We start from the raw sequence: 27154 nt of genomic DNA on the forward strand, positions 1-27154 counted from the left end.
GCAAAAATGGAACTTTTAGACACTGCGGAGGTTCATTTGCCTGGCTGGTAGGCCCCAGTGTTTGGATGTTATGTGAGTTCCTTACTCTATTCGTTTCCTATCGCTGCTATAACAAATTACCACATTCCTATTGGTTTAAAATAACAGAAATTTGTTATCTCAAAGTTCTGAAGGCCAAAAGTCCTAAATCAGTATCACTGGGCCAAAATCAAGGTGCCATCAGGATCACACTCCCTCCAGAGACTCTAGGGAAAAATTCATTCCTTGCCTCTTCCAGCTTCTGGTGGCTGCTGGCATGCTTTGGCTTGTGGCCATATCACTCCAATCTTCAAGGCCAGTATCTTGAAAGCCTTCTGCTCCACCTCCACACCAGCTTCTCCTCTGTGGGTGTCAAGTTTTCCACTGCCTTCCTCGTGTAAGGATACATGTGATTGTATTTAGGGCCTAACTGGAAAATCCAGGATACCTCCCCATCTCAAGATTCTTTACTTAATCACATGCATAAAGACCCTTTTTTGAGCCCGGTAAGGTAATAGTCACAGGCTCTAGGGGTTAGGATGTAGAGGGCCCATTTTTCAGCCTACCACACTCACTGCTTACCTATCATTGAACACATACAAAGTCACATAGATAGAGGCAGAGATCCAATCTGAAAGCAAGTGACAAATTATCAGTTTACTCTTCTTCAAACTTTGCTATATTCAGTTATCAGGAAAATTCACTTGCGAAGAACTGTTTATTCAAACAACGCTAGATGAATAAGATGCCTAGAAAAACAAAACAAAACAAAAAACCTCTTTGGATCACCATTTTGCATCATGCCTTACGAAGAGCTTAATAAGGAAGTGAGAGATAAAACAGAGAACTAAAATCTCTCTACATCCTCTGATTGTGCTACATCTACCCTCAGTTTTTGTCAACTGACGCAGGTGTCTGAGGGCAGGAGAAAGAATGGAGTTGTCCACCCTTGGAATTCAATATATCCTTAAAATCCTTATAGAAACTCTGTGACAAAGTGAAAGCCATTTGCTTTTGTATTGGAAGAGGACATGCTTCCCTGGGGTAATAAAACTCAATTCAATTCCCGACCCAAGGGAAGATATAGACTTGGATTTAGAGTTAAACCATTCAGAATTTAAATACATCAAATTCCTAATATCTTCAAATGTCATGTTGGTGAGTCATCCAGGCAAGATGGTGTGGTGGATGAGATTAGGGGTGGGGATAGAGCAAGAGCAAAAACAAGATCTGAGAGCCTGCAACTCTGGAAGAGCCCAAAGTGACCCTGAATTTCAAAAACAGGAGGAGAAAAGCTGCCAGTGAAGCCTTCCAAAGGAAACCTTTGCTTTTTGTTTCCACCTTTTATTTCCACTATTTTCTCTCTTCCATTAAATATTTTCTAGCCCTATAGTAAATGTGATGTTCTGAGTGGGTGTGAGTAAGAGGCATTCTGGGATTTAGACCAGAAATCACCCAACAGATGAAGGCACACGTGCACGTGCACACACACACACACAGAGCTATCCTCACACAGAAGGCTGTGTGAAGACACCCGTGTACGGTGTGGAGGGTAAAGGGACTCTGGAAGCTAAATTGTACCGACGGTTTCTAATCCCAGTTCACCAGGGATTTAAATTATATAATAAGGAAATGACTTGTTGGATAACTTCCAGAGTTTGTCTTAAAATTTAATTGCAGCCTACCTAACACTTTTATAAAACATATACATTTTACTTAGGTTTCTTAGGCAAAATATTCCTCTAACTTTTTTTTTAGTAAGTGACGAAAGTGTTCTAGTTGTAATTAATGGAGTACAAAAATATTGCAGAAACATGCCTTAAGGCTTAAACTATAATTCTATTACTAATATATTCCCTTGGCTTGCCTTTTGAACTCTGCTGCCTCTTGCCTTGCAGCTGTGTTTAATGAGTGGAGAGATTATTCAAATGAGCCCACAGCAGAGCATTATTTCTGAGGTGCTCGCCATCTTGAACAGGCATCCTCTCTCACAACCAGGCGGTCAGAGCAAACCATCCATTCCTCTTTAGTTACCTGGCCATGTATGTGGTAATATAATTCCATAGACATCCAATCACATCCCTAGATTTGGAAAGAAGCTAATGATACTGTGACCAAACAAAAGGACAGCAGAAACAGCCTTCAAGGTGAAAAATGAGAAGATACCTACACCAGCCTCTACCTGGCTTCAGCTTTCAATTTGTCATTGCCTGTCAGTGATGGAGACTGTCAGTGTCTAATAATGAAAACATGCAGCCATACAAAATAGTCTCTTTAAAAAGCACTGTTTGCTGGCATATGGCCTTTGTCCCAACTAATATTGAAACGCAACCCATTGTAAATGGGCAGGCCAATGTTTAATGATTTTTAGGATGTTAAAATGAGTTTCTATTCATGTAAGATTTAAAAGTAAGTATAACTCTCTAGGGGAGAAACCCCTGAGACGGTCACAAAGTTGCCAAGAAAATTTAATAAGAACTAACTTTAAACTGATAAACATTCAATCCAATATGGTGGGATTAAGCAATAAGAATTCTTCCTGGGAATTTACAGAGAGATAAGCATCTCATGAATAAGTAAATTCTGAAACAGGAGGCTACAGGGTGTTTATTGATTTTGAAATCATTTGTTTGAGAAATTGCCCTTGAGGAAAAGACTATTATGTCTGATAATATAATAGTTATATTCAGAGACAACCCACTTCTTTGGCTGATGGCAGAATATAGAGATTACCCACCCAATACAAAATTTATAAGCAAAAATTTGAATTGCAAAACCCGGGTTACTCATTATTATAATCTTCCATTTCTTAATATCTAGAAATTAATTTTCGGATGTAATACAAAAGTCAAAAATAAGTAAAAGCTAAATAACTGAAATCCTCAATTCACAAATAGTTTTGCTACAACTGGAATTGGGGAGTTTTTTTTTGGAAAAAAAGGCTCTCTCCATGGACATCCTAAATTCCATACCCATTAATCCCAATTCCTTACACCATCTGTATCTACCTGTGCAACTCAGGATAATTCGAATTAAAATTTGGAGAAGCTTCTGAATCACTTCAAAATTTTAAAAACAAAATGTTCTTTCAATTTATCATTCTCGTGAAAGAAAAAAATGCAATCATTTTTAACAATGGTTGGAAACATAAATGGTGTTTTGTAAATTCTGAGTTAGTCAGAAAATTCCAATACAATGCTCTGTGTTTTCTAACAATTAAAAAAATTATTTTTTTCTAAACACTTCCCCTGAAGAAAGTTGCCACATCTCTTAACTGTCATCCAACATAAAGTGAGGTAACAGAATTCAATTTAGTTGCCAATGACTCAGTTTCTATAACAATACCATCTTCCATGCTGAATCACTACTGGGTTCCACAAAAGTGGTAAAATGCCCATCCTCCCCTCCCTACCTCTAGTTTCTGAAAAAGAATGAGCAAACTCTCCCTCTCTCTGTCCTCTCAATTTCATCCCTTATCCCTTCTAGAACTTCACTACATCAATTGTGCCCTCTTCTATGTCTATTCTGTTGCCTCTTCTGTTGGCTATTTCCTCTCAGCCTACTAACACGCTCAAGTGATCTTAATTCACTAAAAATTAAGATCGTCCTCTCTCAAGTTACCAGCTCATCTTCAGCCATATGCTTGAGTAACTACACACTGGTCTCCACACTGTCACTCCACACACTGCTTCATCCTTTGATCCATTTTCCACCAGCATGCTGAAACGTCTCTTAAACCTCCCCCGTGTTCAACTGCTGCAGGTTCTCTTAAGGTCACCCCCTTAATCCCTCTCTCTGCCTTCCATGACCCTGCATTCTCCTGGCTCTCCTGTCTCTAGCAGGTCTTCCTGCTGGCCTCTGAGCCTGAAATACCATCCTACTTTTCCTCCTAAAGAAACACTATAAATCCTTCAAGGTCAACATAAAATACCACATTGTCTGTGGAATCTTCCCTGACTCTGTCCAAAAGAAGAAATCATCCACACCTTGTACATACCTCTTTAAAGCTCTTATCACATAAAATGGAACTTCCATTCATTAATTCCCCAAATATTACTGAGCATCTTCTTGGTGCCAGGTACTCTTCCAGGCACTTGGGACATCTCAATGAGCAAAACCAAGGTCCCTGCCTTTAAGAAGCTGCATTCCAGTGGGAATAATTGTGACACATAAGAATATTATGTAGGAAAAAAAAAGAATATTATGTAGTATATTAGAAGGTTATATGCCCTACAAAAAAAAAACAAGAGTACATCATGGAAGGATAATAAGGATTGCAACAGTGGAGAAAGACAGCAGTTGTATGACAAAATATGGTGTTTGCATGTTTGTCTCCCCTGCTGGATTGTGATCTTCTTGAAGGCAGAAATCATGCCTTATTCATTTTTGTACATCCAGAGATTAGCCCAGTGCCTGGTACATGGTAGATTGTCATTTATTCATCTGTTTCTTCAGTAAACATCTATTGAGGAGTAACTGCCCCCAAGGACCGTGCTAGGCACTATTAATAATAATAACAGCAACACTTATTGACTGTTTATTCTGTACCAGCTACTTCCATTTCATGTATGAAGAAGCAAAATCTCAGGGAGGTTAAAAATCTTATTAGTCCAAGGTCACAATGTTAACAAATGGCTGAGCCATAGTTTGAATCCAGCCAGTCTGACTCCAAAGCCTGTAATCTAAGCTATGTTACACTGCCTCTCTAGAACCTATCCTCAAGCTGTGTAAAACTAGTAGATAGGACAAATATCAACAAACTGTTCCAGAGTGACCAACCATCCTGGTTTGCCCAGGACTGTCCTAGTTTCAGTACTGGAAATCCGGCATCCCAGGAAATGACTCCGTCTCATGCAAACTGGAATAGTTGTTCAATCTAAATCTCTGCTCAGATTTTGCTTTCTCAATTAGACCTACTGACCTCTTAATCTGCCCTCCTGCACCACACCCATATCCTGAACGACTTTTTCCTTCCATACTTACTTTCTTATAACAAACTATATAATTTGCTTATTTGTTATGTTCAGTGTTTCTTGCCCATCTATCAATTAGAGTGTAACGCAAGCACCCAGAACAGTACCTAACACTCTATAAAGAGCTGCTTTCTAGCACTCAAGAATGAGTGACCCAGCATGGCAAGTGCCCTTAAGGAAATATGCCTCTCATTTTATGGAGTCAACAAGGAAGGTCGGGGACACCTTCCTGAAGGAACTGTGTTTAACTCAACGACTGAGCAGCAGATTGACCAGTTGACAAGGAGGAGCCCAAGGGTATGGGAAAGATATTCTGAACAGAGGGCATGACAATCACAAAAACCCAACTGGCATGGTGCTGTAAGTATGTATGTATGGGATGTGGGGTGCTTAGGAGAAGTTTGGAGTTGCTGGGATACAAGGAGCGAGGCAGGAATTAGCCAGATATAAGGATGAAGAAATAAGCATAAAATATATTTGGGTTTCCATCTGTCTTTAGCATAAAGTCCAAGCTCTCAACATACAAAGTCCTTTATTATCCCAACTTCTAAGCTCCCATTACTGCTTCATGTATCCATTCCAGTCAAGCTGGACAGTCTGCTATTCTCTGTTCATACTCTAGACTGTCGTACCTTCTATGTCTTTACAGAGAAATACCTCTATTTAAAATGCTCTTCCCCTCCAGCTTCTCAGGCACTCTCCTTCAAGGTACAATTCAAAACCACCTTTTCTATGAACACCCAATGGCCCTACGAAAGCAATAGTCCTTTCTCTCTTAATGCTCAGAACCATTAATCTGCACCTCCAACTCTTGCCTGCTTTCTTCTCTCTGTAAGGTTACCTTTGTGCAGAATGTTACCCCCCTATCTACCTCTAACCTCATCTCTGACCTCCCACCTCCTCTGAGGACTTTGGCTTCTTTCTGCTCCATGAAGTTGCTAGCTCCTACCTCAAGACTTTGGCACTGGTGTTCCTTCTGCCCAGGACTCAATCCCTCAAGATCTTCATTTGACTGGTTTTTTCACATCATTCAGGCCTGCTGCTCAGAGAAGCATCCCAGAACTCTTGCCCTGTCCCAGCCACTTTCTATCATATTACCTCTGTATTCACTTCTTTATAGAGCTCACCAGTACTTTTTTTTTTTTTTGGCCATGCAGTGAAGCTTATGGGATATTTGTTCTCTGACCAGGGATTGAACCCCAGCCCTGGCAGTGAAAGCGCCAAATTCTAACCACTGGACCACCAGGGGATTCCCTCATCAGTACCTATTTTTAAAATGTGTTTACTGGAATGCAAGCTCAATGAGAGCAGAGACCTTGTCTGTCTTGGATTCGGCTGACTCCCCAGTGCTTGTAACACATAATAGGATGAATATGTGTGGAAAGAATGAAAACCTCATGGCCTCTATTAACTTACCAGCTAATTTGAGAACATAGAAATTCCTTTATGTCTTTGAACCCCCAATGGTGCATAGTCTTTTTCCTAATGGATAGTAGTCATTCAAATACTTATTGAATGACTGAACAAGAGTTCTCTAGATATATTCTAATGATAAAAACCCTACAAACCAATGGCTTTTAAACTTTGCTGTCCATTAGAATCATCTGGAGAGCCTTTTAGAAACGCCAGTGCCCTGGTTCCACCCTCTGATATTCTAATTCAACTGGTTTGGGAAGGGGTTTGGGCATCCACATTTTTTTAAAGCTCCTCATATGATTCTAACAGACAGCCAAGGTTGAGAACTGCTCTAAACCCTATAAAAGAATGCTAAGTCCAAATAAAATGTTGAATTCCAAACAAACTTTAGGACATGGCCATTGATTTAATTCTTGAATTGCTCATCATGAGGAATTGTGAGCAAGTGCCTGCTGAAAGAGAATACTTGGAAGAAAAAAAAAAAAAATAAAGACTTTGGTGCCATACACTGAAGGAGGTGGCCTTTCAAAGCAAACACTTCTTAGACCCATCTACTGTTCACAATTTCTTTGGAAAATTCATTGGCTATAGCACATGCAGGACCCCACAATGCAGACTAGGAAAATACATACTGTGTCATAAAGGCATTTAGAATCATTCTTGAAGTTATTTGGCGGCTTTATGCAAAAGGGTGGATTATACCTCCTTATCAAGGTATTAATATGAATGTGTAAGCCCATTGTGCTCAGGATTCAATAGACCTGCAATGATTTAGGCAGAGAGTGTGTTTGTGAAGCAGAAGAAAGCCTGCCTAATTAGGAAACAAGGAACGGGAAAATAAATAAAGGGGTTGAACAAAGTCAGCTCCGGCTCTAATTTGCCTGGAGACATCCTAACACTTGCTGCAAAGTAAATCGAATTTTTGCTGTATACATTATTTGTTAATAAGCTGCCAGCTAGCAGGGGTTTTTTTCCCTGTTTTCCTGTACATGCAGGGAATGGTGTGCATATTGTCAGGTTGGGACATGCAATGAGCCACATGGAGGTAACTCCCAGACTATGGAGGGACAGCTTGGGCCAGGAGGAGACTGTCCCCAACTTGCAAGAATGGGGGGTGGGGAACACAGGTGAGATCCATGGGTTTCACATACTATCTTGGGAGGAAAATATGATTTTTAGAGGCAATTTGACAAGGAATTTCTATCCTGCTAGTCTGGGTTAGCGTTTCTGAATGTGATAAATAACAGGGCTCTTGGACAGCCCATTTTTTCTTTATTTTGATACCCTCACAGCAGTAATCATGCCTCTTGTCAAGTGTTACAAAGATAAAGACAAATGTTCCCTATTGCTATTCTGTCAATGCAGCTCAACCCAAGCCAAAGAAAGGTACCCCTGCCGGATGTGTGGAATGTACCATTTGTCTTGTCTCTGTCACAGATTGAGGCACATCCTATCCCAACAGGATCCTCAGGTCAGAAAAACCGAAATCCACTGCAGACAGTGTTGAGGCTTGCTTTACCTGATCTAGAATCCAGCACCCCATGCATGTTCCCTCCATGCTGACACCGAGATCTATCTTCCTTTTCTGGGTCTATCGATTAGACCGTGCAACATATCTGTAAGGTCAAATAAGCAAAACAATCATTTTGTCAAATAAGATGGGCTTTGGCATCAGTGATTTTTTTTTTTTAATCAGAAAGATTCTGCACAGTTGTCATTTATTGATGGTAGCAATATTTGAAAAACATGAAATGATTTCCAGAGATGTGGTTCAGGAACCCGTCTGAAAAATTGTGTATGCCAAAACAGATGGAGTTTGGCTTAATTGTTGAAATAAATTGTCATATGGAACAAAACACAGCTGATTATTGCATTAACACTAATGTTAATATGCTTCATTATTCTATTGTCATTGTAGCTACAGTTGTCACCAGACTTTAATCAATGTTTATAAGGGAATTCAAAGTGTGGAATTTGGGACCCAAAGGAGATTTCAGAGATTATCTAGTTATTTTACAGATGAGGAAACTGAGGCTTACAGAGGATGAATGATTTGTATTAAGGCATATACCCTACAACCTGAAAATGAAAGGTATTTTTTAAATGTAGGCCACATTTGGGCAAGTTATTCATAAAAAGCAAGGCCACTATAACTCAAAATAAAAAACAACACTACTGCAAATGAGCATGACAGGAGATTTTGTGCAATTAGACAAAATAGACAGGACTACCTAATTTGACACAATTTCTTTTTCATGCTTAGCATCTCTTAGTTAACACCCAAGATATTATATATGTTCTCTTCTGGAACTTTTGCAATGATTTCTCGCTTAGTATCTTCTTCCCAGGATATTCTCAATATAAAATAAAAACCATTGTGGGTGATAGGAGGAAAACACTTATTTGTGTTTTCCATCACCACAAGAGATGGTGGGGGAAAGAAAATGGGATATGAGAATAACGAGATATCTTCCATTTCCAGTTGTGGTGAGTGAAGTTTTTTCCTTAGTTTTTCTCATAACTGTTGATCCTTCCCTGGTCCTCTTTTCTCTGTAAAGTTGGAAATGAATGGGAATTGATCTGAAAAGCTATTTCAAAAGTTATTACGGGATTGTCAGTAATCCTCTAAACCTAACTTTCGTCCCTACTGCCACCCCTACACCCGACACACAAAACCCTTTGAAAAGCTAGTGCTGGAAGTCTGAAGTGAGAAAACAGTAAGCCAGTAGCCATCCCCTACCCCCGCCCCAGCTCAAGGTCAGTGACCCAGAAACAAGTGAGAGGAGGCTCCAAACTCTGTGAAAGAAATTGTACAGTTGCGTTGAATGGATGCTTCGTTTCATGATTTGTGTTTCATCCTACTGCGGCAAACTTTTAAGAGATGTCCAAATCCTTTCATTTTCTCTGGATACCACCCCTGACAGAGTCCTCTGTTACAGTTCTCTTCACCTTTAATTTCCCTTTTATGTTAATTTTTTTCTATCTTTCCCTTCTCATTTTTTAGCTCCTGACCAAAAAATAATAATAATAATAATTATCTGTGCAACTTTCTGCCTAATACGCAATAGGAGCTCAGTCACTGTTACTGAATAAGTGCATGAATCTAGCATTTACTGAGCTCCTGAGTTCTAAGTACTGTATTAGGCAGTGTGTGTTTATGTGTTTGGGTCTGCAATGTTAAGCATGAGTTAGGGTAAAAGTCAAGCTGCTATAATAAAGAGACCTGAAAATATAGGGGCATACTTAACATAGAAGTTTATTTTTCTCTCACATAACACATCAGTGGTAGGCAAGTGGTTCAGGATGGGTAACTAGATCTGATTTGCAAAGTCATTCTGGGACCTGAGCTGGTGGGTTATCTCTGCTACCCTGAACATGTGGCTTCCATCTCTGGGTCTAAGGTGACTCAATTTCCCAGCCTGAGAAAATGAGGAGGGGAAAATGAGAGGAAGGAAGAGAGAGTGAAGAACAAGCAGCTTTCTAACCACACATTTCTCCCACTCACAGCCCACTGGACAAAACTTTGTCACGTGACCACACCTTAGCCACAAGAGAAGCTGGGAAATTTAGTCTCAAGCTAGACAGCTGTGTGCCCAGATAAAACTCAAATATGAGGAGGTAGAGGAAGTGGGGAGGTCTATTAATAAAGAAAAAGAAAAAAGTGGATGTTGGGGGACTAGTTGTCTGCAACATTGTGATGTAAGAAATATATATCTGTATTACTCAGATGACCAAAATACATTTCTCTGATGTATTTGATCTTTGTCCATGGTTCCTGGCTCACAGCTCCCAAAAGCCTTGGAATTTCCTGAGCTATAAGAGCAATGGGAGTATCTTTGGTTATATTTGGTCTCTTGTCCTCTTCCTAAAATCACTTCGGAGCCATAAAGGTGAAATGGGTGTCTTGTTGTTCATAACACGCCCCTTTTCACCACAATTGGGTTTATGTTAATAAGGTGACTTTTGCAAAGCACCTAAAGATGGGGGCTGGTTGCCAGGTGAACCAACCTTAGATAAAGGGGTGGAACTTTCTGTCCCACCCCCTCTGATTTCTGGGGATGGGAAAGGAGCTGGAGGTTGAATCAACTACCAATGGGCAATGATTTAATCAATTATGTCTATGTAATGAAGCCTCCATGAAAACTCAAAAGCAAGCAGTTCAGAAAGCTTCCAGGTTGGTGAATCAGAACATTCCACATGCCACTATGCTGAGCCCAAACTCCGCGGGACAAAAACTCCTTTGTTTGGTACCTCGTCCTAAGTATCTCTTCATTTGGCTATTGATTTGTATCCTTTAATATCCTTTGTAATAATCTGGTAATCTAGTGAGTGAATGGGTTTCCTGAGTTCTGCAAACCACTCGAACAAATTTATTGAACCCGTGGATGAAGTCATGAGAACTTCTGGTTTATAGCCAGTTGGTCAGAAGTACAAGTAACAACCTGGATTTGCAAGTGGCATCTGAGGTGGAGGACAGTCTTGTGGGACTGAGCCCTTAATCTGTGGAATTTGATGCTGTCTCCAAGTAGTGGTGTCAGAATTCAGCTGAATTGTAGGACACTCAGCTGGTGGCAGAGAAGTGTTTGGTGGTGTGGGGGGAAACTACCCCCCTGCCATACGTTGGCACTCATGATCAGAAGCCTTATGTCTCTACTACAGTGTGTGTTTTGGGGAAAAGAGAAGCAAAAAGAAAATACACTTTGGGGTTCACAGAATATAAACAAATAGGGATATGAGCTATATCAGTTAGATTTTTCTGTCCCAAACTTAGCACTTTAAACATTTATTTGCTCACAGTTCTGTGGATTAGCAATTTGGGTTAGGCTCAGCTGACACCATTCATCTCTGGTCCACATGTTGTTGGTCAGACTCAATCATGTGTCAGTTAGCTGACAATAGCCTCATTGGCGTGTCTTGTGGTTGGCTGTCTATTGCCAGCAGCAAAAAAAGTAACTGCTCATATGTTACTCATCATCCGGCAAGTAAGCCTGAGCTTATCCACATAGCAGTAGTAACAGGGTTACCAAGAGCAGCTAGGGAGGGTCCCGTGTGCTATATTTTTGAATGTTCTACTTGCATCACATGTGCTAATGTCCCACTGGCAAAGCAAATCAAATGGCCAAGCCCAGATTCAAGGGGTAGAGAAATTGACACCACCTCTTGATGGCAGTTGCTGCAAAGTCACATCACAAAAGGGCATGCATATAGAAAGAGGAAGAATTCCGGACCATTTTTGCACAATTTACCAAAAAAGCTAGACTCAAAGGACACAAAAGAAGTATCATGGAACTTTCTGCAAAGCTTTGTAAGAGAAGGCATGTGCTAAGATTCTTGGCAAAATTTTGTGAAAGGAATAATTATATATATATTATCTGTAGCATCATCAAAAGTCCAATCTAAGCAGAATGAACCATTTCATTCTCTAACTTAAAGAATTAAATAAACTCTTTAAAAAGAGTATCATAAAAGCATTAGGAAAACAAAAATAACTCACTTTCTGGCTATCAAGAGTCATGCTCCCCAGAAAGAGTATATTTTGAGCTGAGCAAATAAAATTATATTAGCCCTAAAGAAACTTGGAGAGCATTTTACATATTCTCCCATTTTACCTTTCTAATTCAATTCCATAAGTTTTTATTGCGTACCTACTACATGCTAAGCCCTGTGGCAATTATGTAAAGACAAAGAATATTATAAGATCATGAGTTTGGGTTATTATTTTATTTCTTTTTTTCTTGTTAAATCATTAATAAAGTGAGTTTGGTGAGAGTATTCCTATTTTTTTGGTAGGAGAACTAAGTTCTGAGTGTCTTACAACCCAGTCCAAAAATGGGCAGAAGACTTAAATAGACGTTTCTCCAAAGAAGACATACAGATTGCCAACAAACGCCTGAAAAGATGCTCAGCATCACTAATCATTAGAGAAATGCAAATCAAAACCACAATGAGATATCACCTCACACCGGTCAGAATGGCCATCATCAAAAAATCTACAAACAATAAATGCTGGAGAGGGTGTGGAGAAAAGGGAACCCTCCTGCACTGTTGGTGGGAATGTAAATTGATAGAGCCACTATGGAGAACAGTATGGAGGTTCCTTAAAAAACTAAAAATAGAACTACCATATGACCCAGCAATCCCACTAGTGGGCATATACCCTGAGAAAACCATAATTCAAAAAGAGTCATGTACCACAATGTTCATTGCAGCACTATTTACAATAGCCAGGACATGGAAGCAACCTAAATGTCCATCAACAGATGAATGGATAAAGAAGATGTGGCACATATATACAATGGAATATTACTCAGCCATAAAAAGGAATGAAATTGAGTTATTTGTAGTGAGGTGGGTGCACCTAGAGTCTGTCATACAGAGTGAAGTAAGTGAGATAGAGAAAAACAAATACCGTATGCTTATGCATATATAGGAATCTAGAAAAAAGGTACTGGGACTTCCCTTGTGGCACAGTGGTTGGGACTCTGCCTGCCAATGCAGGGGACTTGGGTTCGAGCCCTGGTCTGGGAAGATCCCACATGCCATGGAGCAACTAAGCCTGTATGCCACAACTATTGAGCCTGCCAGCTCTAGAGCCCGCGAGCCACAACTACTGAGCCCACGTGCCACAACTATTGAAGACCGCACGCCTAGAGCCTACGTTCCACAGCAAGAGAAGCCACCACAATCAGAAGCCCGCACACCGCAATGAAGAGTAGCCCCCACTCACCGCAACTAGAGAAAGCCCGTGCACAGCAACGAAGACCCAACACAGCCAAAAATAATTAATTAATTAATTAATTAAAAATAAATAAATAAAAAAAATTTTAAATGGTACTGATGAACCTAGTGGCAGGGCAGGAATAAAGACACAGACATAGAGAACGGACTTGAGGACACAGCAGGGGAAGGGGAAGCTGGGATGAAGTGAGAGAGTAGCATTGACATATATGCACTATCAAATGTAAAATAGATAGCTAGTGGGAAGCTGCTGCATAGCATAGGGAGATCAGCTTGATGCTTTGTGATGACCTAGTGGAGTGGGATAGGGAGGGTGGGAGGGAGGCTCAAGAGGGAGGGGCTATGGAGATATATGTATACATACAACTGATTCACTTTGTTGTACAGCAGAGACTAACACAACATTGTAAAGCAATTACACTCCAATAAAGATTTAAAAAAAAAGTGTTTTACTAAAGCTACCCAAGGATACAGTGGCAGAACCCAGGACAGCATCCAGAGCCGCCTCTGCAGTGTGCTGGGGCACTGTTGACAGGAAGAAGGCAAACAAGACAAAAGAGGACTAGATGGGGACATCTCTTATTTTAGGAATGTTTAGATGTAAAAATAGGATCATGAAGAATTAGATGCAAGTTAAAAAATTAACTCTATGTGGTTAGCATACATACTAATAATATGCTTCTAGAAGCTTCCACCTGACTCAGAATAAAATCCAAGTCCTTACTATGTCCTACAAGGGCCTGAAAGACTTAGCTGTTCCTCTGACCTTGTCTCCTAGCATCTCCTCTACCTCTCTCTGCTCCCACTACCTTGCCTTATTGCTGTTCCTCAGAAATACCAAGACATATCATCTCAGGGCTTTGCACTTCATGTCCTCTCTGGCTGGACCACTTTTCCTTCCCAGATCTCTGCAAGCCTTCTTCAATTCTTGGCTCAGATATCACCACACTAAGGAGGCCCTTCCTTACTATAAACATACTATATGAAACACAACCCTCCCTCTGCCTTTCATTCTCTGCCCCCCTAACATGTTCTCTATTTCTATTCTTAGAGCTTATCATCTCCTGATTCGATATATATGTATTGTCTGTTTCTCCTACTAGAATATAAGCTCTTCAGGACCTGGTCTGTTTTTGTTGACTGTTTTATCCTCAGTACCTAGGAGAGTGTCTAGCACACAGTGTTAAGTAAACATTTGTTGAATGAATTTTTCATCACTGACATACGTGCATAGATGTATATCATGTATATACATCTATGCATATATCTATATGTATAGATGTATATATACCTACATAATCATACATGTCAATGCAGAATAATTGTTAATGAAGCCCAGAACCATACTATAGCAATCTCTTCTCATCAGGGCCTTGTTGTCACTCTAAAGTTGTTAACTTTATGTTTCTACCTAGTTCTGATCTTCTTTTGTTATTCTGTTTCATCGGTGCTCACTGATTGGTTTCTGATTCGCATTTCACACAGATTCATGAACTTCACCTTCTTTTGTCAGACCAGGTATGACTAATTAAAGAGAATCCCAGTGACCTTCAATTGCTTAAAGTGTACTCTTTCAAGTAGAGAGAACATCTGCCTTGCAATGCATAGATGCCACCTATAATAGTTAATTCTATTGCTCTAGATGTTCCCTTTCATATTTGCTATTACACAAACCCAGGCAATGATGAAAGACAATGTCTCCATACAACAGATTCTGCATTACAAAATGCGCCCCACAAAATTCCTGTTACACAGTATCCACAGCAGATAAATAATGAAGAGGTTCAAATGCACCTCTCAGTAGTCCGGTATCCTATAAGAAAAGGAAGACTTTCAGATTAATTATTGCTTGGAAGCCTCTCAATTACACAAAAGCTCTTTGTTGTGTGATTGTCTTCTGCTTCTAAAATATCCCCTACCTTAAACAAGTGAGAATAAAAGCCGTCGGCTTCCTAGTTCACTGAGGTCTTGCCATTCAACCCTGTGGTTAGGTACACGTGAGTTACTGAGTACAGCGGGATCATCATAGAAGCAATTCCACAGGAATTCCTGTGGACAGCAGGAACCACAGCTTGGAGACAAAGGAAAAATGTTCGGGGAGAATTTACAAGACAGCATCTACCTTCCCAGCTTTCAGTTCTAGCCCTTCTTTTCGCCCCCAACCACTTCTCCAATTTAGACCCTCACAATCTCTCACTAGACTATTCTAATGGCCTCTAACTGTCCTCTCTGACTCCAGTTTCTCTCTCCTCTAATTTCTCCTTCACAGAATCACATGAGTCTTTCTCCTAACTCACAAATGGCATCATATCGCTTCAACAGCCTTCAGTGCTTCCTATTGCCCGTAGAGTCAACTCCGTACCCCTTAGCAAAGCACTAAACCTCTTGCTGATCTAATCCCAGGCCACTCTCCCAACTTCATCTCCCAGTTCACACCCTCATTCAGCATCAACACTGCAGCTAAAGAGAGCTGCATATCAGGTACTTTCTGTGTTTTCTCACCTGATTCCCCTTGTTTCTTCCACCAAGAAATCATTCCCTTGAATCCAGCTCACTCCTCCATACCCAGACCACAGTGGACCTAATTCATGAGACCTTCCCTGGGCCTTTCAGTTGAAATTAATTGCTCCTTCCTCCATGCTCCATCAAGCTCTACAATTTCTCCTCTATTGAATATGTATCCTACTCCTCCTTGTTATTGGTATATGCTTTAATCTCCTCACTAAATTGCCAGCTCTTTAAAAATGATTTCATCTCCATATCTCTTCTCCGGCTTTTACTATATGCTACGCATGATTTCAAATGCTGCAGGTGTATTAGTAATTTTTTTAAATACTTACAGCAAACCTACAAAGTAATACTTTTATCTCCATTTTACAAATAAGTAGAAAGAGGTACAGACAAGTTAAGTAATTCATCTACCCTCACAAAGGGTATTGGAGCTAGTCAAACTGACTCCAGAGTCCATATACTTAAACACTATAGTATGAATATATTTAAATTTATCCAAAGAAAGCATTTAAATAGTTCCAAAGACTGATAGAAAATGCTATAAAAGCAGGTGTTAAGAATATTAGGGAGTAACTCAGACTAAAAAAGCCCAGAGAAGTTAAGCTGCTTATCCGAGTTCACACAGTGAGTTACTGGCAGGGACAACATGAAATCTGGGTCTCTGGAGGCTGGCCTAGTGCTCTTTAAACTAGATCATGGCTGCCATGTGGTTCCTAGGGAGTGACTGGTGAGAAAAAAAGAGATGAGAAATGTAATTGAGTCTCATGTAACTGTAAGAAGTACTAAGGAACTCAGGCAAGGATGGATCTCAAGATACTGTAAGCAAACTCCCTAATAAACACACCTCTGAGGATGCATTTTTTTTAACTCTGAAACTCGAAAAACCTAAATCCATGGACCCAAGTAAAAACATGGGCAAAGTGTGAATGGACAGAACATAAAATTTAATAGCAAACTCTTTTTTCAGTACTTACCACATGTTGGAGTTGTGTTAACACTTGGTCTGATATAATCCTCACAACAGACCTGTCATCATTACTATTAGCCTCATTTTAAAGAGACAGCAACAGTCTACGAGAAATTGAGCAAATTTCCTAAGGTCACAGAGAGGGTAAGAGGTAGCACTGCGACGCATATTCCAAACAAATGAATTTTTCAGGTAATAGAAGCTCATTCCTTGAAGCCCTAAAATCATTTTGGATTTCAGCACCCTTATATGCAGTATATACTTTCCTGCCTTCCAAGAAAAAGAACTGCAACATATTTTAATTTTTCACTTGGTTCCCAAAGTCATCATTATGTGTGTCCCTATGCACCAGCTCCCTTCAAAATGGTTGTAAAGAGGCAATTATCATACAACAATGCCATACTGAGGCAGGTATACCTAGTGTCTGACAATAAATGGTCTCTTAAATACTGTTTTCTTAGTCCCTTTACCTGCTATTATAGTTTTCCCACTTTTTCTCATCAAAACACAGCAGCTATGATTTCTTGCAGTTACATGCCTTCATCATCCTCACCACTGGCTGCCATGGACTGGGAGACCACATAAAGGGCATGTTAGAATTTGGTAAAAATTCAGAGCTGTTCAAATTTGAGTGAGGAGCAGAAATACTGTACCACAAGCAAAGTTCCTGAGCAGAAGTGAAGCCATGTGTTTTCCTTTTACTGGTCAAGCCCCTTTCTTTAGCTGTATTCCTGATTATGTAAATACTAAACAAATACTGCGGGCAGGGCTGGGGCTGGAGATGGCAATATAACATTACCTTGTAAGGGTAGATTTATCAGGGTGAATTTTTAAAAGCACCATTTTTAAAGAAAAAATAATAAAATATTCTAATAGAATCATATTCTAAAAATTCAAATGCTGCTTTTAATCTTTATTAAATATTAGAGAGGCAATATGGTGAGATATAAGAACCTGGACTTTAGATCAGGAAATACTTAAGTTATACTCTTTCTCCACTCCTTTCTGACAATTGACTTTGGACAAGTTACTTAATTTTCTCTGAGCCTCCATTTTTTATTTTCATATCTTAAATTGTGGATAATGATAAAACTTAAAAACTATGTAGAGTACCTGACACATAACAGTTAGCTTTAAAATCCCATATAATAGAGTGAAGATCATATTTTTATTACTTGAACTTAAAATACACTTAGTCTCAAAGTTACTTTCATGGTCTAGAATTTATAACTCATAATTATATTGCAGAAAGTTTAAAGAATTCATCTTGTCATCTCAGAAACTCTGAAGCTAGCAGAGTTTTATCTTCAGAGTTTTTGTATGGCTTAAATTTACCAGTCATCATTTGAGCCAGATGGCTTAAATTCAGTAGTTTCTTGCTAAATATCAGTTGGAAGGATGGATGGATGGAGGGATGGATGGAAAGAAGTACCAACGCTTGGACACAAAGTTAGTATTTAAAGAGGATGGATTTTCAGTTGAATACATATGTGTACTTGCTATTTTATCTAGATTGGAAGCATCATTTAATACAAGATTAATTTGGCAATACCTACCTGGACTTGAGCTTTAAGTTTGAAGAGACCTCAGAAACATGGGACTGGAAGAAAGAGGAGAGAAACCAGGTAGGGTAAGAATGGTGATGGGGATAGCACAGCATCTGGACCAGCTACAGAGGCTGGCCCAGGGAAAGGCAGCTGGATAGTCTAGACTTAGAATCCAAGGAGTCCAGAAAACTCAGCTCAATTCATGGTACTGTTACTCCTGGGTGAGCTGGTCTGACAGAGTGCACGTGAATAGCAAATTTAAAAAGGAGGAGAGTAAGAACTCTCGGGAAATGGAAGAGGTCAATGATGGCAGTGCTGGGAGCTCTATCCATTCCCTTTAGAGTTGGGGCCTGCAGTCTGATATACCAGGATGATGCCCTAACCCTCAGGGAAAGAGACTGAGTGGAACCAAGCAGGTTGATGTTTGTGGCCAGAGGGCCAAAGGAAATGGACAGAGAGATTTGGCTGACAGAAGAGTGGGAGGTAAGGTGGAAGCACAGGAAAAGGAAGGTGCCAGACCAGATAAAAGAGAAAGAATAGCAAATACTACAACTCCAGCAGTATGATGACAAAACACTGTCCATTCCAAATCTAGCTGTTAAGACTCAAGAAAGCAACATGGCCCAGGGCCCTTGCCTGGGTCCTGGGTCCTGGATCCCAGGTCCAAGAGTGGGACTCATTTTCAAGTCCTTCTGAATAGTGAAAATGAGGCTATATTTCTGCCTCACTCAGGATGACCTTTAGAATCAAGACATAGCTGATGCTGGGTAGTGAGAAACTGGGAAGGCAGAAGCAAGAGAAGCAATGTTGATATTATGTTTCTGAGGTAAATATACTTTGAAAACCTCCTTGTGGGCATGAACCAAGTTTTCTTTATCTACTCATACCTTGTAACACAGCCTTGCATAGGGAGGTGGGCACTATAGTTAATCCTTAGCAATAGTTAAATCTATACTCATGGGTACAAAATAAGTACATCAGTACTATCTAACTGTTACAAGCACCACTTACCTTTTTTTCCCTGTGTATCTGTAGACAAGGATATCCTGCCACATCTCCTTTGTTACTCAAAAATATTTTCATAGCTTCTGACTTTATCTGGGCCCACACTGCTTTTCAAAGGAAAGTGTTAATTACTTCATAGGATTTATCTGTTAATCTGAAACCCTCTTATCAAAGGTATTTTGACCCATATAGATTAGAGCTCTGAGCTTCTGAATAATTTTCTCTTCATAGTAGTGCTAAATTTAATTAAACAAACATTTGTTTAGCAACTGCCATGGAGATTAAATGAAAGGATGCAAAGGAATGGCAGGCATATGGAGCAAATATGATTAAGACAAGGTCCCTGTCCTCAAGAAGCTTTAAAACTAGTCAAGAAGCAAATACAAATAATGAAGTATGCTAAAGCTGAATTAAACAAATACTGTAAAGAAAGTGTAAAGAACATGGAAGCAATTAATTCCTTCTCAAACTGTGTATATTTATAATCTCAATATCACCTCCCTTGTGCATATCCTGGGCCCTCCAACAAATTGCGCTTATTGTCTTCTCTGAAACTCCCTAGTATTTATTCCAACCTATGAAGGGACTTTCTTAGACTTTCTACCATCTTAGTTACATGTTCCCCACCCTCCAAGTAGACTGAAAGCTGATGGATGACTTTTGTGACTCTGGCACAGATTCTTGGACATAGAGTGCATTTAATCTCCATTTCTTGAATTGAACATAAACACACACACACATACACACACACACACATACACGCACACATGGACAGACAAACACAATTAATGCCCATTGTTTCAGGAGCGAATAATTTTTCTTAATACTTGGATTCCAAAATATACCCCCCGCAAGTATCCATGATTAAAATGTTGAATTAGAGATGGTTCATCTTCCACTAGTTTCAAAACAACTGTGTTAGCTATTTTTACTAAAGAAAGTTACAAAATCATGATTCAATTTCCTGATGTAGGAACATAAATACTTTACAGGGAAAAATCCAAATACATCACTACTTTAATACCCACAATGTATAATATCTATAAAATGAAATGTTAGCTATATCTAGGCATACAAAATATTCAAAAACATAATCAAATAACAAAAATTCACTCTTTGCAGAAGGCAATAACTATAGTCACTTGGTTACTGCTTTAATGCATTTACTGCTTAAATGCATTAAAAGAAAAGACAATAATGTACAGCATCTATATTAATTTAAAAGAATTCAAATCTTGAAATTGGGGCCAAATCCAGAATGTGGAACACTGAAATCAATAAATGCATAATTTTCACCTATGTATACCCCTCTAAATCACAGAATACAGATGATTTTTGAAGGAAACATTCCATTATAAAAAGACCTTGTCTGATGCTTACCAATGTAAACCTCTTTTCCAGGCCACACCTTTCACTGGGAATCCAAGGGCTGGCATTCAGTGTCCACATCCAGAGTTCCTGGGTCTCCAATCTTTGAAAGTTTTTCCTCAAAGAGTTTGATAAACAAGGATGGGTGGATAAGTTACTTTCCTCTAATGAGACTATGGCAGGGCTAGAGACCCTAATAAACATGTGTTGGAGGAAGGAAGGAAGGGAGGAAGGAAAGAAGAAAGGGAGGATGGATTTCATTTTATCTGATGAATTTAAAATTTTAAAGTCTCCAGAAATTCTCCTAACAGCATACAGCAAATGGAGAAACATAACTGAAGAAAAATCTAATAAATCTTGATAAGAACAAGAAGAATCAGTGGCATTTGAGTCACAGCATGCTCATACACTCTACAACCCAACTCAGTGCAATGGAAGCTCTATTCTGGGCAGTTATAGCCAGGAAGATGGGGCAAGAAGGGAAGAAAGGAGAGACTGAGGGAGTTTAACAGTTATTATGTGTCAACTTGACTGGACTACAAGGTACCCCAGATATTTGATTAGCATTATTCTGGGGGTTTCTGTAAGGGTGTTTTTGGATGAGATGAACATTTAAATCAGTAGACTGAGAAAAGAAGTTTGCCCTCCCTAATGTGGTGGACTTCATCCAATCAGTTGAAGGCTTGAATAGAAAAAAAAAGGCTGACCCTCCTCCAAGTAAGGAAAGATAGAGTATTTTATATAGTATAGTGAATTTGAGAGTTACTCTTGCTTAGTTAAGCAACATTTCAATAATGGGAATACAATTTTCACCTGTTAAACTTGGTCTTAAAGTTATAATTTATTTTATGTTAACATACCTATCCTTTGTCATTGATTTTAAGAATTAGACTTGATTTAATTCTGCACCATTAAAAATCTTCTATACTCTGGTTCTAAATTAAAACTAAGTTCTGTTTAAAACTGTTGGTCCCCTATTAAGCACTCAATAGTGAGGCCCCACCAAAAGGAAGAATTCAGGTAAGGTGGATCCTTGGAAATGGGGCATTCATCTTCTACTCAGTCCTGGAAAGATCCCCATCTCTGCTGCTGCATAGAGCACATTGTCTCCTGAGATCAACTTGGAGACCTTTTGGAATATACCCATGAGATATACGTCTCCCACCTCAGACAAACACGCAGTAGGGAGGTCCCATGGTCCCCTCCACAAAACTCACATTTACACACCAACGAGAAAGCAAGGATTGGATGCTGCCACATAGAGAGCACCAAATGGCCATTTGCTTTAGTTTGTTAAGCTGAAAGAATTTATTAAAAGATAATGTAACCACACAGTTACACTAAAAAGATAAATATTCATTTATTTATTCCCTTAATCCCTTCTTCCAGACCTAGAAAAGGAAATGGAAGGAGGTATGCAAAAGCAGATTCCATACAACCTCCCCACTTCAGGTCTTTTAAGTTACAATTGAATCTGAAAGGAAAGGCACATGGTGGGGGTGATGAGAAGATGGAGATGAGATTAAAATCAAATTTGAGGAGGAGCACTTCTACAATGACGGTGTGAGAGTCTCCAAGAATCTTCCCCCCGCAAAACAACCATAACTGGTGAAATTTATTTTTTAAATAATTTGAAGTCTCTGGAAATTATCTTAATGGCATACAACAAATGGAGAAACATTTATTTAAGAAAATCTGTTAAATCTTGATAGGAAAAGCAAGAGTCTGTGGCATTTGAACTGTGACCCACTCCTTCACCCCACACTCCAGCTCATTTCAATGGAAATTAAATCATGGAAAGAGCAACCATAAGAGAGCTAGAATAGCTATTCTAATATTAGACAAAACAGACTTTAAAACAAAAATATGTTACTAGAAATAATAAGGATCATTTAATAATAATAGATGGATCAACCCATCAGTAAGATATAACACTTACATGCATATATGCACCTAACAACAGAGTCTCCAAAATACAAAAGCAAAAATTGACAGATTGAAGGGAGAAACAGACAATTCAACAGTACTGGTTGGAACCTTCAGTGTCCCACTTTCAAAAATGGATAGAACACAACGAAGCAGGAGATCAACAAGTACATGAAGACTTGAATGACACTAAATCAACTAAACCTAACAACCATGCTATAGAACAGTCCACCCCATAAAAGCACAATACACATTCTTCTCAAGCACACATGGATCATTCACAAAGATAGACCATGTGGTAGATCATTAAAAAACCTCAATAGAAATGGAAAGATTGAAAGTATACAAAGAATGCTCTCCAACCACAATGAGATGAAGTGAGAACTCAATAACAGAAGGAAATTTAATAAATTCACAAGTATGTGGAAATTAAATAATATACTTCAAAATTACCAATAGGTCAATAAATAAATCACAAGGAAAATTAGAAAATACTTTGTGATGATGAAAACAAAAACCATAATATAGCAAATTTTATGGGATTCAATTAAAGCAGTACTTGGGAAAATGTATCAACTAAAGAAGCATTTGGAAGGAAATTATAATAAATGCTTATAGTTTTAAAAAAGAAAGATCTCAAGTCAATAATCTAACCATCTACCTTAGGACACTGAAAAAAGAAGAGTGAACTAAATCTAAATCGAGCAGAAGGAAGGAAATAATAAAGACTAGAGCAGAAATAAAAGAAATAGAGAATAGAAAAACAATAGTGAAAATCAACAGAATGAAAAATTAATTCTTTGAAAGATCAACAAAATTGACAAACATTTAGCCAGACTGATCAAGAAAAAGAAAAAAGGCTTAAATTACTAGACTCAGAAATGAAAGAAGAGACATCACTACCAAGCTTACAAAATAAAAAAGGTTTCAAGGGAATACTATGGAAAAACTGTATGCAATGAATTAGATAACTTAGATAAAATAAACAAATTCCTAGAGAGACGCAAACTACCAAAATGGACTCAAGAAGAAATGGAAAATATGAATAGACCTATAACAAATAGGGAGATTGAATTAGCAATTTTAAACTTCCCACAAAGAAAAACCCAGGATCAGATGTATTCACAAATAAATTGTATCTAATATTTTAAAAAGAAATAATAGCAATTTTTTACAAACTCTTGAAAAAACAGAAGAGAACACTTCCTAATTCATTCTATGGGGTATCACCCTAATACCAAAACCAGACACAGATATCATAAAAGAACACTATAGAAAAATATCTCTTATAAATATAGATCCAACAAAATACTATCAAACCAATCTAGACATATAAAAAGTATTATACAACATGATCAAGTAAGGTTTATTTTGGTAATGCAAGGTTGCTTTAACGTCAGAAAATTAATTAATGTAATCACCATATTTATAAGATAAAGGAAAAACCCACATGGTCATCTCAGTAGACACAGAAAAACAGTTGACATAATCCAACATATTTTCATGATTTAAAAAACAAAAAAACACTTAAATACCATAATGTGAAAGACCAATGCCCTCCTCCTAAGATCAAAAACAAGACAAGGATGTTCATTCTCGTAACTTCTATTTAATTTTGTACTAGAAGTTCTAGCTAGGGCAGTTAGGCAGGAAAGAGAAAATAACAGCATCAAGATTAGAAAGAAAAAGTAAAAATATCTCTATTTGTAGATGACATAGTCTTTTACGTAGAAAATCCTAATAAATCCAGTAAAAAACTATTAGAACTAATAAACAAGTTTAGTAAAGTTGCAGGACACAGATCAATATAAAAATTAAATTGTTCCTATAAATAAGCTATGAATAATCTGAAAATAAAGTTGAGAAAACATTTCCATTTAAAATAGCATTTTAGGGCTTCCCTGGTGGCGCAGTGGTTGAGAATCTGCCTGCCAGTGCAGGGGACACGGGTTCGAGCCCTGGTCTGGGAAGATCCCACATGCCGCGGAGCAACTGGGCCCGTGAGCCACAATTACTGAGCCTGCGCGTCTGGAGCCTGTGCTCCGCAACAAGAGAGGCCGCGACAGTGAGAGGCCCGCGCACCGCGATGAAGAGTGGCCCCCGCTCACCGCAACTGGAGAAAGCCCTTGCACAGAAACGAAGACCCAACACAGCCAAAAATAAATAAATAAATAAATATATTTATTAAAAATAAAATAAAATAAAATAGCATTTTAAAGAACAAAAGCACTTAGAAAAAAAAATTTTTTTTTTTTTTAATCCTTAATTTTATTTATTTATTTATTTATGCTGTGTTGGGTCTTCGTTTCTGTGCGAGGGCTTTCTCTAGTTGCGGCGAGCGGGGGCCACTCTTCATCGCGGTGCGCGGGCCTCTCACTATCACGGCCTCTCTTGTTGCGGAGCACAGGCTCCAGACGCGCAGGCTCAGCAATTGTGGCTCATGGGCCTAGTTGCTCCGTGGCATGTGGGATCTTCCCAGACCAGGGCTCGAACCCGTGTCCCCTGCATTGGCAGGCAGATTCTCAACCACTGCGCCACCAGGGAAGCCCAGAAAAAAATTTAACAAAAGAAATACAAAACTTGTACCCTCAAAAACACAAAACATGTTAAAGAAAGGGAAGATCTAAATAAATGGAAAGATATCCCATGTTCATAGATTGGAAGACAATATTAAGATGGCCACTCCCCAAACTGATCTACAAATTCACTGCAATCCCTAGAAATATCTGATCTGGCTTTCTTGCAGAAATTGACAAGTTTATGCTAAAATTCACATGAAAATACACAGGACCTAGAACAGTCAAAGCAATTTTGAAAAAGAATAAAGTTGGCAGACTCACATTTCCCAATTTCAAAACCTGCTATGAAGTACTGGTATAAAGACAGACATATAGATTAATGAAATAGAATTGAGAGTGTGAAATAAACTTTTACATTTATTATGGTCAACTGATTTCTGACAAGGAAGCCAAGACAACTCAATGGGAAAAGAATAGACTTTTCAACAAGTGGTGCTGGAACAACTGGATATCCACATGCAAAAGAATGAAGTTGAACTACTTTCTTATACTGTACACAAAAATTAACTAAAAATGGATGATAACCCTACATATAACAGCTGAAACTATGAAACACTTAGAAGAAAACATAGGAGTAAAACTTTGTGACCTTGGGTTAAACAAAATCTTCTTAGATACAATGAAAAGTATATGTGAAAGCACAAGTGAAGTGTACTTTTGTTTGTGATAAAGAACACTTGATATGAAACCTACCCTCTTAAACAAATTTTCAAGTGTACAATACAGTATTGTTTACTATGGGTACTATGTTGTACAGCAGACTTCCAGAACTTATTCATCGTATATAACTGTGTAATTGAACAACAACTCCCCATTCCCCCGGCCCTTCAACCCCTGGCAACCACCTTTCTATTCTCTGCTTCTATGAATTTGAATATTTTAAGTACCTTATATAAATGGAATTATGCAGTATTTATCTTTCTATGACTGACATATTTCACCTAGCATAATGTCATCCAGGTTCTTCTGTGTTGTCACAAATGGGAAGATTTCCTTCTTTTTTAAGGCTGAATAATATTCCATTGTATGTATACTACATTTTCTTTATCAAGATCATAGACTTTGAAAACATATTCCTCAGTATAATCACTCTTCCATGATACACTAGCTGTTTGACCTTGGGCAAGTGACTAACCTCTCTGAGCCTATCTCTCTGCCTGTAAGATGAGAATAATGTACCTTGGACACAGTTCTTGCCCTAGTCCCTGACATGATGATCCCACACCTTCCCAGCCTGTAACAAGTATTCAATAGTTGTTACTTCTGATCCTCCTTTTTCCCTTTTTCATTCCCTCCTTACCTCTTCTGGTTCAACTTGGATGCAGATATAAAGAGATTCACAAACATTTTCATTCTTTGGTTGTTGTTGTTGTATTCAAGAGTTGAATGAGGGAAGTTAGTCAAGTTTTTGGTTGGTTTTTTTTTTTTTTTAATACCAAGTTTGAAGGACAGTGAGGTAACAGACATGACCAGTAGCTCTCCATTGTAATAGCAATTCTGAGTGGTGAGAACACTGAGAAGCCCTCCAAGAAAAAAAATACTTTACGGCTTGGTTCCCCTATCTACAAAATGGGAATAGTTATAATTAACCTGCCTGTCAAGTAATATTTTTATAAGAATCAGATGAGTTAGAAAATGTGAAATGTTTATTAAAAAAAAAACAAAGATATTATACTCACACTCTTCTTTCACCTATCTATATGCTTCACTCAGTGAGAAACTGAGTTCAAAACAATTAAGAAATTCACACACTCCTCCTGCTCTTCGCTCACACCCCCTCAACCCAAGCACCCCCCCAAAAAATGATCATTCATTCTTGAATTGAATGTGGATTTTGTTTACTCTTTAGGAAAGTATCACTGCAGTAGAGCAAAAGTAATAATTCATACACATTCCACTATTAGCATTTCTAAAATCTTCAAAGTTAGAACTAGGAGATTTACTGCAGCTTTAGGCGATGCTGAAGGTGCCCCACAGCAATAACTGATGCTCTGAAAGCACACACAGAGAAGAAATCATCTGAATTCTTTCCAGCTGTTTCTCTTCAAATTTATGAAATATTGATAGAAAAATATAAATAGGTATTAATGCTGTTTTAGTAATGAT

General features: G+C 38.6%; 1 protein-coding gene across 1 annotated transcript in view; it reads right to left on the reverse strand.

The window, feature by feature from the left end:
- The window catches only part of LOC309608942 (uncharacterized protein), a 574070-nt gene that overhangs the window by 129299 nt on the left and 417617 nt on the right, over window positions 1-27154 (reverse strand). The window contains exon 7 of the mRNA XM_082349690.1: window positions 7927-8023. Coding sequence (XP_082205816.1) covers window positions 7927-7965 — 39 coding nt within the window. The 5' untranslated portion in view covers window positions 7966-8023. The remainder of the gene's footprint in view (window positions 1-7926; window positions 8024-27154) is intronic.

This window comes from Balaenoptera borealis, assembly GCF_965194805.1.
Source record: "Balaenoptera borealis genome assembly, chromosome: 13".
Taxonomy (NCBI): Eukaryota; Metazoa; Chordata; class Mammalia; order Artiodactyla; family Balaenopteridae; genus Balaenoptera; species Balaenoptera borealis.